Source organism: Achroia grisella, unplaced genomic scaffold (assembly GCF_030625045.1).
Source record: "Achroia grisella isolate CSIRO2021 unplaced genomic scaffold, CSIRO_AGI_Agris_v1 utg146, whole genome shotgun sequence".
NCBI lineage: Eukaryota > Metazoa > Arthropoda > Insecta > Lepidoptera > Pyralidae > Achroia > Achroia grisella.
Genome location: NW_026712636.1, coordinates 5,279,806 through 5,294,545, shown reverse-complemented (window position 1 = coordinate 5,294,545; position 14,740 = coordinate 5,279,806). Strand labels below are relative to the sequence as shown.

Below are 14,740 nucleotides of genomic sequence, written 5' to 3'. Positions count from 1 at the left end.
ACAAAATTGTTCCGGGTATTCTGTCAATCACTTTGTCTGAGTTGAGGTGTAGACTTGTGCGGTCCATTGGAGATTCGATTTTGAATATTTCACAGAATCTACGATTGTATAATATTTGTTAAACTTTGACAGTAGTATATTTGTGTACTTGCTCTAATTTTAGTATCTATTTACTATAATGATGGAGGGCCCTGTGTACGTATAAAGGTACTCTGCTTTTGGACACATGGTAATTAATTTATTTATATATAATACTAGCTTTTGCCCGCGGCTTCGCTTGCGTTAATTTATCCTCTTAGGGGTGGAACTTATCAAAATCGTTTCTTAGGGGACGCCTACGTCATAGTAGCTTTATGCATGCAAAGTCTCAGCCCGATCGGTTTAAAATTGACAAAGTTTCATACAAACTTTCATCCCCTATTTTATACCTTTAGGGGTAGAATGAATCAAAATCCTTTCTTAGCGGATGCCTACGTCATAACATCTCCCTGCATGCTAAATTTCAGCCCGATCCGTCCAGCTGTTTTGGCTGTGCGTTGATAGATCACTGTGTCAGTCACCTTTGAGTTATATATATTTAGATTAATCGGTCTAGCGGTTTACCACAACGTCTTACTTCCGACGGTCGCGGGCTCGATTCTTCACACGGCAAAAAACATTTGTATTCATGAGTATGATTATTAATGGTCTGGGTGTTTCTATATATAATATTTATGTATATACGAATAAAAATGTATCTATGTATTTGTATCAGTTATCTAGTACCCATAACACAAGCTTTAGCTTAACTTGGGTTTAGATGGCGCTGTGTGATATGTCCTGAGATTATTATTATTATCACTGTTGTCTTATTATTATTATTATTAAAAATATTAGGTTAGTTTGAATCTCGTGTAATATACTATTCTATTACAATGATACAAAAGGATCAAATTCGTTTGTAACATCATTTAGGTTTACAAAATGGTAGTGAACAGACTCACCTATCATGGCAGTGACATCTGACACATAGCTGGGTCCATTGAGGTCGACTGTTTGTACCGTGTGACCGTTACCACCAGCTGGATCCGTTTTTTTATTTCTCAGCGCCGCACTGACACCGAGGCCAAAGTACGCACCAAACGTGTGTATTGCTATTGAGCCACCAACATCAGCTGCCTGAAATAAAAATAATCATCATCATTACATAGTACATACACATCATAAAACAAAGTCGCTGTCGCTGTCTGTCCCTATGTAAGCTTAAGTGTTTAAGAATAGAATAGAAAATCATTTATTCAAATAAACTTCATTTAAACACTTTTGAATAGTCATAACATTTTTTTTTATTCTATCACTCTTACTCTATTTGGAAAGCTGTACAAGAAGAACGCGCAAGAAACTTGTGTGTTGCTCTTTTAAACAATCCTTGTAAGTTCACATTTTTCAAGTCGAAACGTGTGAATACAAACTATCAACCAGCACAAATTTATTAGGGTCAAATATAAATACACAATAAGATTAAATCAGTCGTAGTGATAAGAGCGTGATCTCATCACGAGTATGACGGGCGCATCCGTCATACTCGTGATGAGCACCCATCATTGCGCTCGAACTACGCTACGAATTTTGAAGCGGTTTTTAATAGAGTGATTCAAGTGGAAGGGCTATATATATAATATATGTATACCCATGCAAACCCGGGGCGAGTAGCTAGTAAATTTATAAAAAAAATATCTTCAGTCTAGTCCATAGACAAAAAATAAATATTTTTGCGACTGCAGTGTACCCAGTTACTAGTGTAATCAGAAATATTATCAGTTTGTTGTAAAACCTTGAGCAATTAACTTAAAATGAGTTACTAACACGTCATTTAGATAGTTTGTTATTATTACGTAGGCTTTTACTAATGTAATAATTATTATTAAGAAGAAGAAATACATTTAATGACAACCATTATTGATATAAATATACATTTACACATTTGTCAGGTTTGAGGTACATTTTACATAGCTCTGATAATATTATCTGATTGCACAAAGAATGACTACGTAGCAGTTTCTATGTTGATTACCACACGCCTCCTACTTGTTACTACTATATATGTATGTATTTATTTAAAATACCATTTATTCAAAAGAGAAACACACAAGTTTCTTGCCCGTTCCTCTCGTGTCGAGTCTGCGTTCCGAATGAGTGGTAGAATAAAAAATATGACTATTCAAAAGTGCTTGTATTGAGTTTATTTGAATAAAGATTATTTCTATTTCTATTGAGTTAGGTGTAGCCTGAAATCTAGAGCTCTACATACCATAGACATCTCGCTGAGTATTCTACGAATGTTATGCACAAGTTTAAAAATGCTTTACAAAGCGTCGTGTGTTTATTACAGAAATAAAAATGAAGTTATAGTTCACGTACGTTGCTTTTGATGTACGAGTTTATGTACCTGCCATGTATGTACGTAACAATTAAAAATACTCTACATTTTGTCAGTGGACTTTAAAATTTTGTCACGATCCCTGGCTTATCTTTTTCTTCTTCGCTCAAATTCAAATTCAAATTAAAAAATAATTTATTCATGTAGGACATTTTAGCCGCTTATGAACGTCTAATTTTTACATTATATTTTTAATTTTTTCCCTACCGTCCAGTTCGGTATATAGATCCAATTGAGAAGAATTGGTAAGATACTCAATTGAATTACTTTTTTTTAAAGCCAGTTTATTTACAATGTATATTTATATAGGTATCTATGTCTAACATTAATAAAAATCAATTGCATGAACAACTATTGCCATGCACGCTCGTCATTCAAGTAATCGTTTAGTGAGTAATAGGCTTTGCTCAGTAAATATGATTTAACAGATGTTTTGAACTTACTTAAGGGTAATTCTAGTATATATCCTTTGGTATCTTATTGTAATTTTTCATACCTCTTTTTTCTTATGGTCTTAATATGTCTATTTTTCTTATTTTCTTTTTTATTTTAATTATTATTATAATTATACACCTGTGTCATTTTGATAATTCACCTGTATTTCATTTATCGTTTTCTTAAGGTACGTTAAGGTACGTACTTGTTCAGATCGTAATTTTTGTTTAAACTCAAACTTATTGATTCATGTAGAACATTTCAGCCACTTATTTATTTTTACATAATTTCTGTTCCGTATAATTTTGGTTCGTGGTATTGTTTCAATTGAGAATTGGCAAGAAACAGTGAGTGTTTAATAACAAATTTAAATTGATTGAATATTAGTTTCAGTACAATACAACATTTACCAGCTATTGGCGTAAAATGGCTACTAATATTTTTTAAACCATACTTAGGTTGTAAGCATTGTATTTATATTTAACTATCCGCCTGCCCCGGCTTCATACGTATGTACATGTAGGTATTATTTGACGACCTCGGTGGTCTAGCGGTCTAGCATACCGCTTTACGACCGATGGTCGCGGGTTCGATTCCTCGCACGGCACAAACATTTGTATTCATGAGTATGATTGTTTGTATCCGTCTGGATGTTTTTTATGTATAATATGTATGTATTTACAAAAAATATCTGTGTATATGTATCAGTTATCTAGTACCCATAATACAAGCTTTAGCTAGCTTAAATTAGGTCTAGATGGCGCTGTGTGAATTGCCCTGAGTTTATTTTATATTATACATATAAACATTCCTCTTGAATCACTCAATCTATTGCTAAACACTGCATTAAAATCCGTTGCGTAGTTTAATAGATCTAAGCGAACAGACATAGGAAGCGACTTCTTTTTATACTATGTAAAGATGTTAAAGATGTGACGTTATAAACGTTGTTATCCCACTGTAATCTTATCTGTACTAAGTAAAGTAATATAATAGTACAATAGTTTGAACTTGACGGGGGATCGATCGGAAGGGGGTTTTCAAAAATGGCCTGAGCCGAGGTTCGAACCCCTAACAGTGCCCTTAGATTAAAGTCGTATCCGTCAGGCGGTTGGCCTTCAGCCGCTCCATAAGTCCTTCCGCGGGTTTGCAGTGCCATCTGCACTCGCCCCCTATCGTCCGGTGAAGCTGTAAAGGCCAGCTGCGGCCAACAGCATTAGAGTAGTCCGAAATTAAGTACAAACCTTGAATACGTCTGTCACCAACCAAAGATTTAGACAGGCCACTGCGGTTTCAACAATAGCAATGAATAGCAACTGTATGCCGCTTGCTATTCCGAGCAACGCTCCAAACGTGATTAGCACCGTGGCCGCCATGATGTCTGCTTCTACAATAACAACATTACGTATATTTAGAGTATGCAACATGAGTCCTGAACACGAATATAATAATAATAATAATAATAATAATCTCAGGACAATTCACACAGCTCCATCTAGACCCAAGTTAAGTTAGCTAAAGCTTGTGTTATGGGTACTACGAGTAGATTACTGATATGTATCAGTTAACTCAGATATTTTTTTTGTAAATACATTCATAATATACATAGATAACATCTAGACCGATACAAACAATCATACTCATGAATACAAATGTTTGTGCCGTGCGAGGAATCGAACCCGCGACCATCGGTCGTAAAGCGATGTGTTAGACCGCTAGAGCACCGAGGTCGATAATAAGAACAAGTAAGTGAAAATATTTATGCTGTATCTGAGACTTCGTCCGCGTGGATTTTGACTAGATTTTTCTAAAATAAAAGTAGCTTAAGTTACTTCTTATTACATCAACTACCTGCCAAAAAAAATCCCCTCAAAATCGATCCAGCCATTTCAGAGATTAGCCGGAACAAACAGAACGACAGACAGACAGACAAAAATTGTAAAAAATGATATTTTGGTGTATGTACCATATTTATATTCATATGCATGTAGTAAAAAATGGTTGTTTCATTATTACAAACAGATACTCCAGTTTTATATATGTATAGATTACTCCACTTTCTACCAAAAGGCTGTCACTCTCACAGACATGTTGAATAATACTTGGATTATCATATACGTAAGTGTATATCACATTATCACTATACTTAGATAAACAGTGGGATAACAAGACAGTTTTGATACCGTAACCTTTTACGAAGGGCGGGGATCCCGAAAGAAAGGATTTCAGGGAATTCTTACGGGAATGAAAAATAAAACGACAAGTATTGAGTAGTTTTAATGGGCTAACAAGAAAGAAACATGGCCGACGGCTAAACATCTTATCGTCATTACGTCAGTGCTTTAAAGAATCAAATATCCTCACCGTTACTTCACAATACATTTATGAAAATATCATGTCTACAAGGAAGAATTTAGAGAGTTTTAAAAAACTCAAAGACTGTACAAGTAGAAACTTACACAATGAAAATAAGCTAATTTTACCTAAATGCTGTCTGCACAAAGTCAGTAATTCATTATATGGTAATTGCGTAAGATTCTATAATAAACTGCCAGAATCTGCACTAAATCTAACAGAGAGGCAATTTAAATCTTATATTAAACAATTTTTGCGTAAGAAAGCCTATTACAGGATAGACGAATTCATAGATGACAACATATCAAGTAAATAATTAGTTCATTAGCATACAACGTTATAATTTATTTATCTCATTGCTTTCTTGATTTAATTATTTTGGGAATATGAAAGCGTAGCGGTTTTTGTATTGATTGCAGCATGCATAATAATTTATGTAAAATATGAATACTATGACTGTGGCAAGTGTGAGTAGTTATGACGTGGTCTAGTGTTTTGAGTAGTCATGCTCACTAAAATGTCCAGACTTGTGGCGGCGTGGTGGGCCGGGTCATTGGGCTCCCTAAAATATGGTCGAGCGCAGTGATGACTGGCTCATCCGTCATACTCGTGAACGGGTGGTGCTTGTAGGGACTGGTCTGCTCTAATCACTATGACTGATTTCCTCTTATTAATTGTGTAACCAGTTGTTGTGTATTCAATATTTTTTCTATTTGATTATTTAATTGAATTAGTGCTAATCGGTAGTTTGTATTCACACACTTAAACTTAAATTGTATAGTAAGAATAAAATTATTTAAAAGAGCAACACGCAAGTTTCTTGCTCGTTCTTCTTGTGACGAGACAGCTTTCCGAATGAGCGGTAGATTAAAAAAAATGTGATGACTATTCAAAAGTGCTTCAATGTAAGTTTATTTGAATAAATGATTTTCTATTCTATTCTATTCTTACTAATATTATAAATGAGAGAGAAAGTTTGTGATTATACATAGCTGGGTGGATGGATGTTTGTTACTCTTTCACGCAACAACTACTAAACGGATTTTTAACGTTGTGTTGCTATTTATTTTTGTTACTGTTGTTGGCTAATCAGATATGTATTTTATATTCTAAATTTGTATTTAAATTTATAGTTTGTTTTATATTACATTCTTGTTTTTGATACTTCAATTCATTCTTTCTGTTGTCAATATGTTAGTTCTCTATTATTAATATATTTTCTACGTTTTACCAAGTCTTTTTTCTTATTACTACAACAGTTACGAGTAAAAAAATTTAGTTTAATAAAGTAACGAATTTGATATGAAATTGTTTACACCGTTGTTACCCAATATACGGTTTCAATGCGTCTGGTAGGACGATAGAACCAACAAAACTGTCTGGTAATTTAGGAAACACAGTTTAATAGTTCTCTGAATAATATATATAAACTTCAGCTTTAATGTAGTTTATATTTATGAAATAATATAGTTTAGGGGTGTCCGGCGGGGGGTTGGAACCACACTAAGGGTCTGGCAATGAGCAGCGCAAGTTATAATACTGTTACGAACAATATGTGAAAAAATTGAGTTTCATAAAATAACGAATTTGATATGAAATTGTATACTCCATTGTTACCCAATATACGGTTTCAATGCGTCTGGTAGGACGATAGAACCAACAAAACTGTCTGGTAATTTAGGAAACACAGTTTAATAGTTCTTTGAATAATATATATAAACTTCAGCTTTAATGTAGTTTATATTTATGAAATAATATAGTTTAGGGGTGTCCGGCGGGGGGTTGCAACCATGCTAAGGGTCTGGCAATGAGCAGCGCAAGTTATAATAATACTGTTACAAACAATATGTGAAAAAATTGAGTTTCATAAAATAACGAATTTGATATGAAAATTTTTACACCTTTGTTACCTGTTACCTGCCAAAGGAACCACGATCCAGGTTTCATGTTTGGGGATCGTTCTTACCTGTGTTGGGGACACACATACAAGAACTTTCACATTCACTAATAAGACCAATGTCTGGCCGTCGTGAGCTCTAATAGGCAATAAAGCTGTCTGTCCGTCCCTATGTATGCTTAAATCTTTAAAACTTCGCAACGGATTTTGAAGCGGTTTTTTTAATAGATACAGTGATTCAAGAGGATGGTTTATATATGTAATATATGTACACCCGTGCGGAGCCGGGGTGAATAGCTAGTGTTATAAGTTTAAGAAAAAAAATATAGGTGATCTGTAGAACAAATTTAAGTTCCTTTTTTATTGGTCTGGATTACGCATGAAATTTATAAATCTCTCCCAAACCAATACAATATTTACGTGGGTAGTGAGTCTGCCCATGGGAATATCTTAGTTTCTTTATACTCAGATTTGATGAAACAGTCCCGTTTCTTGTTTGATTACATTCGTTCCAATAAATCATCTTTAATTGTTGGATCTTATTGAGATACATTATCCTCTTGTGGTACATTTACATCGATGTTATTATTTAATTATTCTTCGCGTATTTTTGTTTAAAAACAACGAAAAAGTGGATCTCTCTTTAATGTAACTTGAAAGACTTGGTAATAAGCTGTGCGGGGAACCCATATTTTTTTTATTGGAACATCAAGTGCCGAATTCGATTCGTAATTCGATTGTGTATTTACTTAATGTTTTCCATTTTTGTTAATTATTAGATTCGTTGTCTACAGAAGTCGGCCTCTGGTAATTGAGATCAGAAACTTGTGACAGACGAGCAATGGCGTCCTTTAATTACATATTATGTTTTATATATTTATAAATCTATAAAATATAGTCGCTGTCGCTGTCTGTCCGTCCCTATGTATGCTTAAATCTTTAAAACTACGCAACGGATTTTTTTTAATATATTGAGTGATTCTAGAAGAAGGTTTATATATAATACATGAACACCCAGGCGAAGCCGGGGCGAGTAGCTGGTCTATACTAATATTATGAAGCTGAAGAATTTGTTTCAAAGCTCTGATATCTGAAAGTACTATATCGAATTGAAAAATCCCTTTTTTTTTTGGACTACTCTTATGCTGTTGGCCGCAGCTGGCCTTTAGCTTCACCGGACGTTAGGGAGCGAGTGTAGATGGCACTCCAAACCAAAGGAAGGACTTATGGAGCGGCTGAAGGCCAACTCCCGCCTGACGGGTACGACTTTAGTCTGAGGGCACCGCTAGGGGTTCGAACCTCGGCTCAGACCGTCGTAATATCGAACCCCGTTTGAATGGGACTGGGGATCGATCGGAGGGGTTGAAAAATTCGTGCTGGATAGCCCTTTTATCGATGAAGGCTATATATAACATCACTTTGAAACCAACAGGAGTGAAGCAGCAATGGAAAAAATGGAATAAAGGGGAAAATGTTACGCCGACGAAGTTGTACGGGTCAGTAGTTTAGGATAATCAAACGTCAGTACGTACGTAAATAAAAAAAACTGTTCTACTGCTATTGATGTGGATAACCAAAAGAATAGAATAGAATAGAAAATCCTTTATTCAAATAAACTTAATTTAAGCACTTTTGAATAGTCACAGTTATCCTTTTTTTAATCTACCGCTCGTTCGGAAAACTGTCTCATCGCAAGAAGAACGATTTGCGTTTTGCTTTTTAAATTTTCTTTCTTACTTTCTTTCTTTCTTTTCTAAATAATTTATTACATAAAAATATTCAATTAATATGTATAGCTTCATTACATTTCTTGTAAAAGTAAAAAATAATATTAACTTTGTATGAACAATATCGGATATTACAACACATGTTATTTATACATATAAAAAAAAATGGAGTGTCTGTTTGTAATATTGAAATAACCGCTTTTTACTACATGCATATGATTATAAACACGGTACATACACCAAATTAATATTTTTTACCATTTTTGTCTGTCTGTCTGTTTGTTACGTATAAGCTCTGAAATGGCTGGACCGATTTTGACGGGACTTATTTTGGCAGGTAACTGATGTAATAAGGAGTAACTTAGGCTACTTTTATTTTAGAAAAATTCTCTATTTAACTTTTTGTTAAATTCCACGCGGACGGAGTCACGAGTACAGCTAGTCAAATTATGTATAGCATCATTACATTTCTTGTAAAAGTAAAAAATAATATTAACTTTGTATGAACAATATCGGATATTACAAGACATGTTATCTATACATATATGTACATACAAAGTTTTTTTACATGCTAATTAAAGAAAACAGACTTAGTTTTAGAGATGTGTCAACTCGAGTTGCGCATAATTCGAGTTAACTCGAGTTGAATTCTGCCAACTCGAGTTGGAAGTATTCAACTGGTAAATGAACGAATCAAGTGAAAGAGCGAGAGCAAGATTCTGTCATCGAACCGACAATGACATGAAATTTTCCGATCATTTCATATCATACAATTTTCACTCGTCACAATTGTTTCAATATTGATTTGAGGTCGTTATCATTTTTTTTTCGCATATTCGTCCGGTTATGTCATCATTAAAATGATTATGCGTTCCATAAGTTCTTCCGCGGCTCTGAAGTGCCATTTCTACTCGCCCTCTACGGTTCGGTGAAGCTTTCAAGGCTAGCTGCGGCCAAAAACATTAGATTTGTTCGAAAAATTAAAAAAAAAACTGTTTATCCCAGGTAACTCGAGTCAACTCGAGTTTACTCAAGTTACCTGAATTTCAACTCGAGTTATGTTTATTACGAGTTAGCACATCTCTACTTAGTCTCGTGGCTCGCGGCCTATACCAGCATGTTACGAATACGAAAATGGCCGCCACAGTATAGAGAAATATGAATTTTATTTACTAGCTGTTACCCGCGGCTTCGCTCGTATAACTTCATTGATTTACAACTTCATTATTGGCTGCTAGATGACGTTAACGTTGCATATGTTGATATTTTATTTCTTCGTTATTTTTTTATAATTTTTTTTTTAATAAAAAGTATCGTCCAAGACCAGGTGTACAAAATTTCATGATGATCGGTTCAGTAGTTTTTGCGTGAAAGCGTAACAGACATCCCAACTTTCAAATCATTACATAGTACAAAACAAAGTCACTGTCGCTGTCTGTCCGTCTCTATATTTGCTTAAATCTTTAAAACTACGCAACGGATTTTGAAGCGGTTTTTTTAAATAGATAGAGTCATTCAAGAGGAAGGTTGATATGTATAATACATGTACACCTGGGCGAATCCGGGGCGAGTAGCTAGTTTATAATATTTGTAAGGATATTAATAGGATCTGCTGTAATGGTAACCGTCCGAGGGTTATGATATGAGCATGAGATCAGGTCAGTACATCGCGACAAATTCACTAGGAATATACAAGGATGCCTTCCAAGTGGGAAGAATCGACCTGATATATGGAGTCACAATTACTAGGGGAAGTGTAGTATATGGGAATGGGGTTAATAGTCACCTTGCTAGGGGAATATTACCCCTTCCTCTAAAGTGTAGACGAATATCATCTTGATAGTCCGCATGTAGGTGTTTTCACTGTTATTTTAAAACCCTTCGGATAGTAAAGGGGCAACACGTGGGCAGGAAGAGATTTCTATAATTCGATGATTACTAATATTTCCTGTTTACTGTTTGTTTGTCTGTTTTTCCTGCTGGTAGTGAGTGTACATTGTAAGGATGGTATCGTGGAAGTTGACATTAAATATATGATTTTTTTTATTGGGTTTTTTGGGCTATTGTCAGATGTTTGTAGCACCTGTAGCACTGCGACCTACATAGATCTATTGTGCTTGCCCTTTTTCAAAGTTCGCTGCCTAGAATCGTCAGACAAGAATTGAAGGATATTCTTAGGAGCGATGGTTTTTATCTCCTCGGGAAAGAGTGTAAACTTTCCAAAGGAGATATTTCGTTTATGCATGAGTGGGCTACAACCACATAGGATGTGAAGCGGCGTTTCCTCTTCAGTTTGGCAGTACTTGTCGTGCATAGTTTGGCCATATGCTTGTTCAATTTGCAGTGTCCTGTGAGGGCCCTAGTCGTCATGCATATATTGTTTTAACTCAATAGCAGTAGTCCATTGGAGTATTTGTTCGAGTAGCCCGATATTAGGGCTTTTAAATGTGTCAATCCTGGCATTTCTTGCCAGTGATTCAGTGAAATATATGCATACACTTAGATTGTGGAATGAACTTCCTGCCAAGGTTTTCCCACGAGACTACAGCATGGGGTTTTTCAAGAAGGGTATATTAAGGTTTCTTTAGGGTCGGCAACGCGCTCGTGATACCCCTGGTGTTTCAGGGGTTCATAGGCTACGGTAGCCATTTACCATCAGATGGGCCGTATGCTTGATTGCCACCATCGTCGTATAGAAAAAAATGCATGATAATGGACTAGTAAACCCGCCTGCGTAAAAGGTATACGCTGGTGAGATATCAGTGGAGGATGATAAGATTTTTTTTATAACACAGGGGACAAACGAGCATGCGGCTCACCTGATGGTAAGTGATTACCGCCGCCCATGAGCACCCGCAACACCAGGAGAATTGCAAGTACGTTGTCGGCCTTTTAAAAAGGAATAAGCTCTTTTCTTGAAGGTTTCAATATCGTATCGGTTCTGAAATACCATTGCTGGAAGGTGATTCCACAATGTGGTTGGGCGTAAAGATGAATAATGTAACAAATTTACCAGGAGTTTATTATGATTGTTTCTAGGCGCAACCAAGACCTCCACGCGGTTGCTCCTGTACCATGTACCATGTCGGAGTATTATGAATATAGGTAGCAAGGTTCATTATCATTTGGCATGGTACATTGCTAACCACGAGGTCATCAGTCCACATTCCTAACAATCCCCTTTTGCCCAGATAATGAGTATAATTCTACAAGTACCTAGTAAAGATTTCTTGGTGATGTAGATGTAGTTGTTTTCCATGTGGTAGAACGATTGGCAGAGCAGGGCCCACTGCACCACCAGCGCTGCCAGCAGCCAGTTGAACCCCAGGGCGCTGTACGAGTACTTCTTGAGGAACGTCATGAGGAAACCGAAGCCAATGAATATCATAACGTGAGTGCCTTCAAATCCTGCAACAAAACGAAAACCAACTATTTAATTGACGGCCTCGGTGGTCTAGCAGTTAACACATCGCTTTACTTCTGATGGTCGCGGGTTCGATTCCTCGAAAGGTTCAAGTATTTGTATTCATGAGTATGATTGTTTGTATCTATCTGCGTGTTTTCTATGTATAATATGTATATTTACGAAAAAAAGGATGTATTTGTATCAGTTATCTCGTATCCATAACACAAGCTTTAGCTAGCCTAACATGTAGACCACATGGCGCTGTGTGAATTGTCCTGAGATTATTATTATTCAAGGAATAGAACCAGTGACCACCGAGGTCGTCAATTATGACTAAAACATTGAATAATTAAAACATTTTAAAGATTTTCTAATTGCCAATTGTCACTAAATACAATAATGTTGATTTTTTAATATTATAATGATGTTTCTGTTTCTGTTGATGATGATTCTAGATGGATAGTCTTAAAACTGCAAATTAAAATCTGAACATTTATATAGTACTACCTATACTCATATAGTTTCACCTGCATGAAATCTGTAGCCTATGTATGTGTTATTCTGATGTATAATAAATATATAAGCTATATTATTTTATATATTTTATCCATCCATACTCACAAACTTTCGCGTTTATACTAGTAATACGAAGACTACGTTGTTTTATATATACAGTAGATATATTAGATGTACATAAGTTGGTAGTTATAGGATTATTGGCTTCTACAGCGGAATTGCTTTGCAGATATTATATTTGATCTCCTCTGTAGCGTATCAGTTTCAGCGTAGATTGCTGGTCGGGTTTTACTAATTGATCTGTTACAATTAATAGTAAATCGAGAGACAATTAGCAATTGCTAATTAGGTAGCTGTCTGCAGTTCATTATCAGAGCCAAACGCTACGTCATCTAGACATATAAATAGAATTGGAATGTCTGTTTGTAATATTTTTCACTACATGCATATGAATATAAACAGGGTATATACACCAAAATTACATTTTTTACAATTCTTGTCTGTCTGTCTGTTTATTCCGGGTAATCTTTGAAATGGCTGGACCGATTTTAACGGCACGGGTTTTTCAAGAGTATATTAAGGTTCTTAAATGTCAGCAACGCGCTCGTGATACCCCTGGTATTTCAGGCGTCCATAGTCTACAGTAATCATTTACCATCAGATGGGCCGTATGCCTGTTTACCACCATATTGTATAAACAAAAAGGTGTTTCTCTTAACCTTTTGTCAGAGTTACGAGAATCGTCAAGAAATCTTCCTCAACCCTGACGACGAGTTCCTGGTACCTACATACTTATACTTTCGCGTTCCATCTGTACCCACCGACGTAAGCATGCCATCTCTAAGTTTACACCGACCGACACTTTGAAATTCTCTCACAAATTTCAGTATTACGAATACGGTCCTCCAGCGTTAATCCGCAGATTCTGCACACTGAGTGCTCGCATTTCAACCGCATTCATTCTACTTTCCGTAAGCGGGTCGTATGTTTATTTGTAATTCCAGTCTCATAAAAAAAAATATTACTTTGTGTGTATTGTTCAATTATTGTTTAAATCTAATATACTTCTTTACGACTATCATCGCAGATGGGGTGGCCAGAGGTATTTTTAACTAACAATAAAAAAATGGAGGTGGCCCATTTGATTAAACTCTTAATCTGTGATATAGTGTATATGACTATTTTCACGTAATAAGATAATACAAACATGATTACTAATTTTAGTATTAATGTTAAAATCCAATAAATCAATTCAGAATTTCTTATAAAACAAATTATTATTACATAGTATAAAAGAAAGTCGCGGTCGCTGTTTGTCCGTCCCTATTTATGCTTAAATCTTTAAAACTACGCAACGGATTTTGAAGCGGTTTCTTTAAATAGATAGAGTGGTTCTAGAGGAATGTTTATATGTATAATACATGTACACCCGGGCGAAGCCTGGGCAAGTAACTAGTCATATATAAGGGAACTAAGCGATAGCGCTCATGTAGCCTAATTCTGTCAAGCTTATAGCCTACGTTTGTATATTAAAAGTCCATGGTTATAATGGAATATGGGTACTATAACGCCGGTTAATACAAACTTCATTCTGGGACTGGTTGTAATCATTACGTTTGTATATTAAAAGTCCATGGTTATAATGGAATATGGGTACTATAACGCCGGTTAATACAAACTTCAACCTTTCAACCTGGGAACTACAATTAAAATATGCAGAAAATAATCACGGTAAGTTCTAGTGCATGATCTACATGAAATACGAACTAAGAATAGAAAAAATAGAAAATACTTTATTAAAATAATCTTAATTTAAGCACTTTTGAATAGCTATAGTTATTTTTTTTAATCTACCGCTCATCACAAGAAGAACGATCAAGAAATTTGGGTGTTGCCATTTTAAATAATCGTTGTAGTTTTACATTTTTTAGTTGAATGTGTGAATACAAACTAGCAATAATTTATTAGGGTCAAAATATTAAATA

General features: G+C 35.3%; 1 protein-coding gene across 1 annotated transcript in view; it reads right to left on the bottom strand.

Annotated features, from left to right (window-relative positions):
* LOC131855563 (ammonium transporter Rh type A) overlaps positions 1–14,740 on the bottom strand; it is a 56,345-nt gene that overhangs the window by 19,507 nt on the left and 22,098 nt on the right. The window contains exons 2-4 of the mRNA XM_059206838.1: positions 12,050–12,241; positions 4,099–4,241; positions 984–1,158 (exon numbers count right to left, since the gene is read on the bottom strand). Of these exons, the coding sequence (XP_059062821.1) occupies positions 984–1,158; positions 4,099–4,241; positions 12,050–12,241 (510 nt within the window). The remainder of the gene's footprint in view (positions 1–983; positions 1,159–4,098; positions 4,242–12,049; positions 12,242–14,740) is intronic.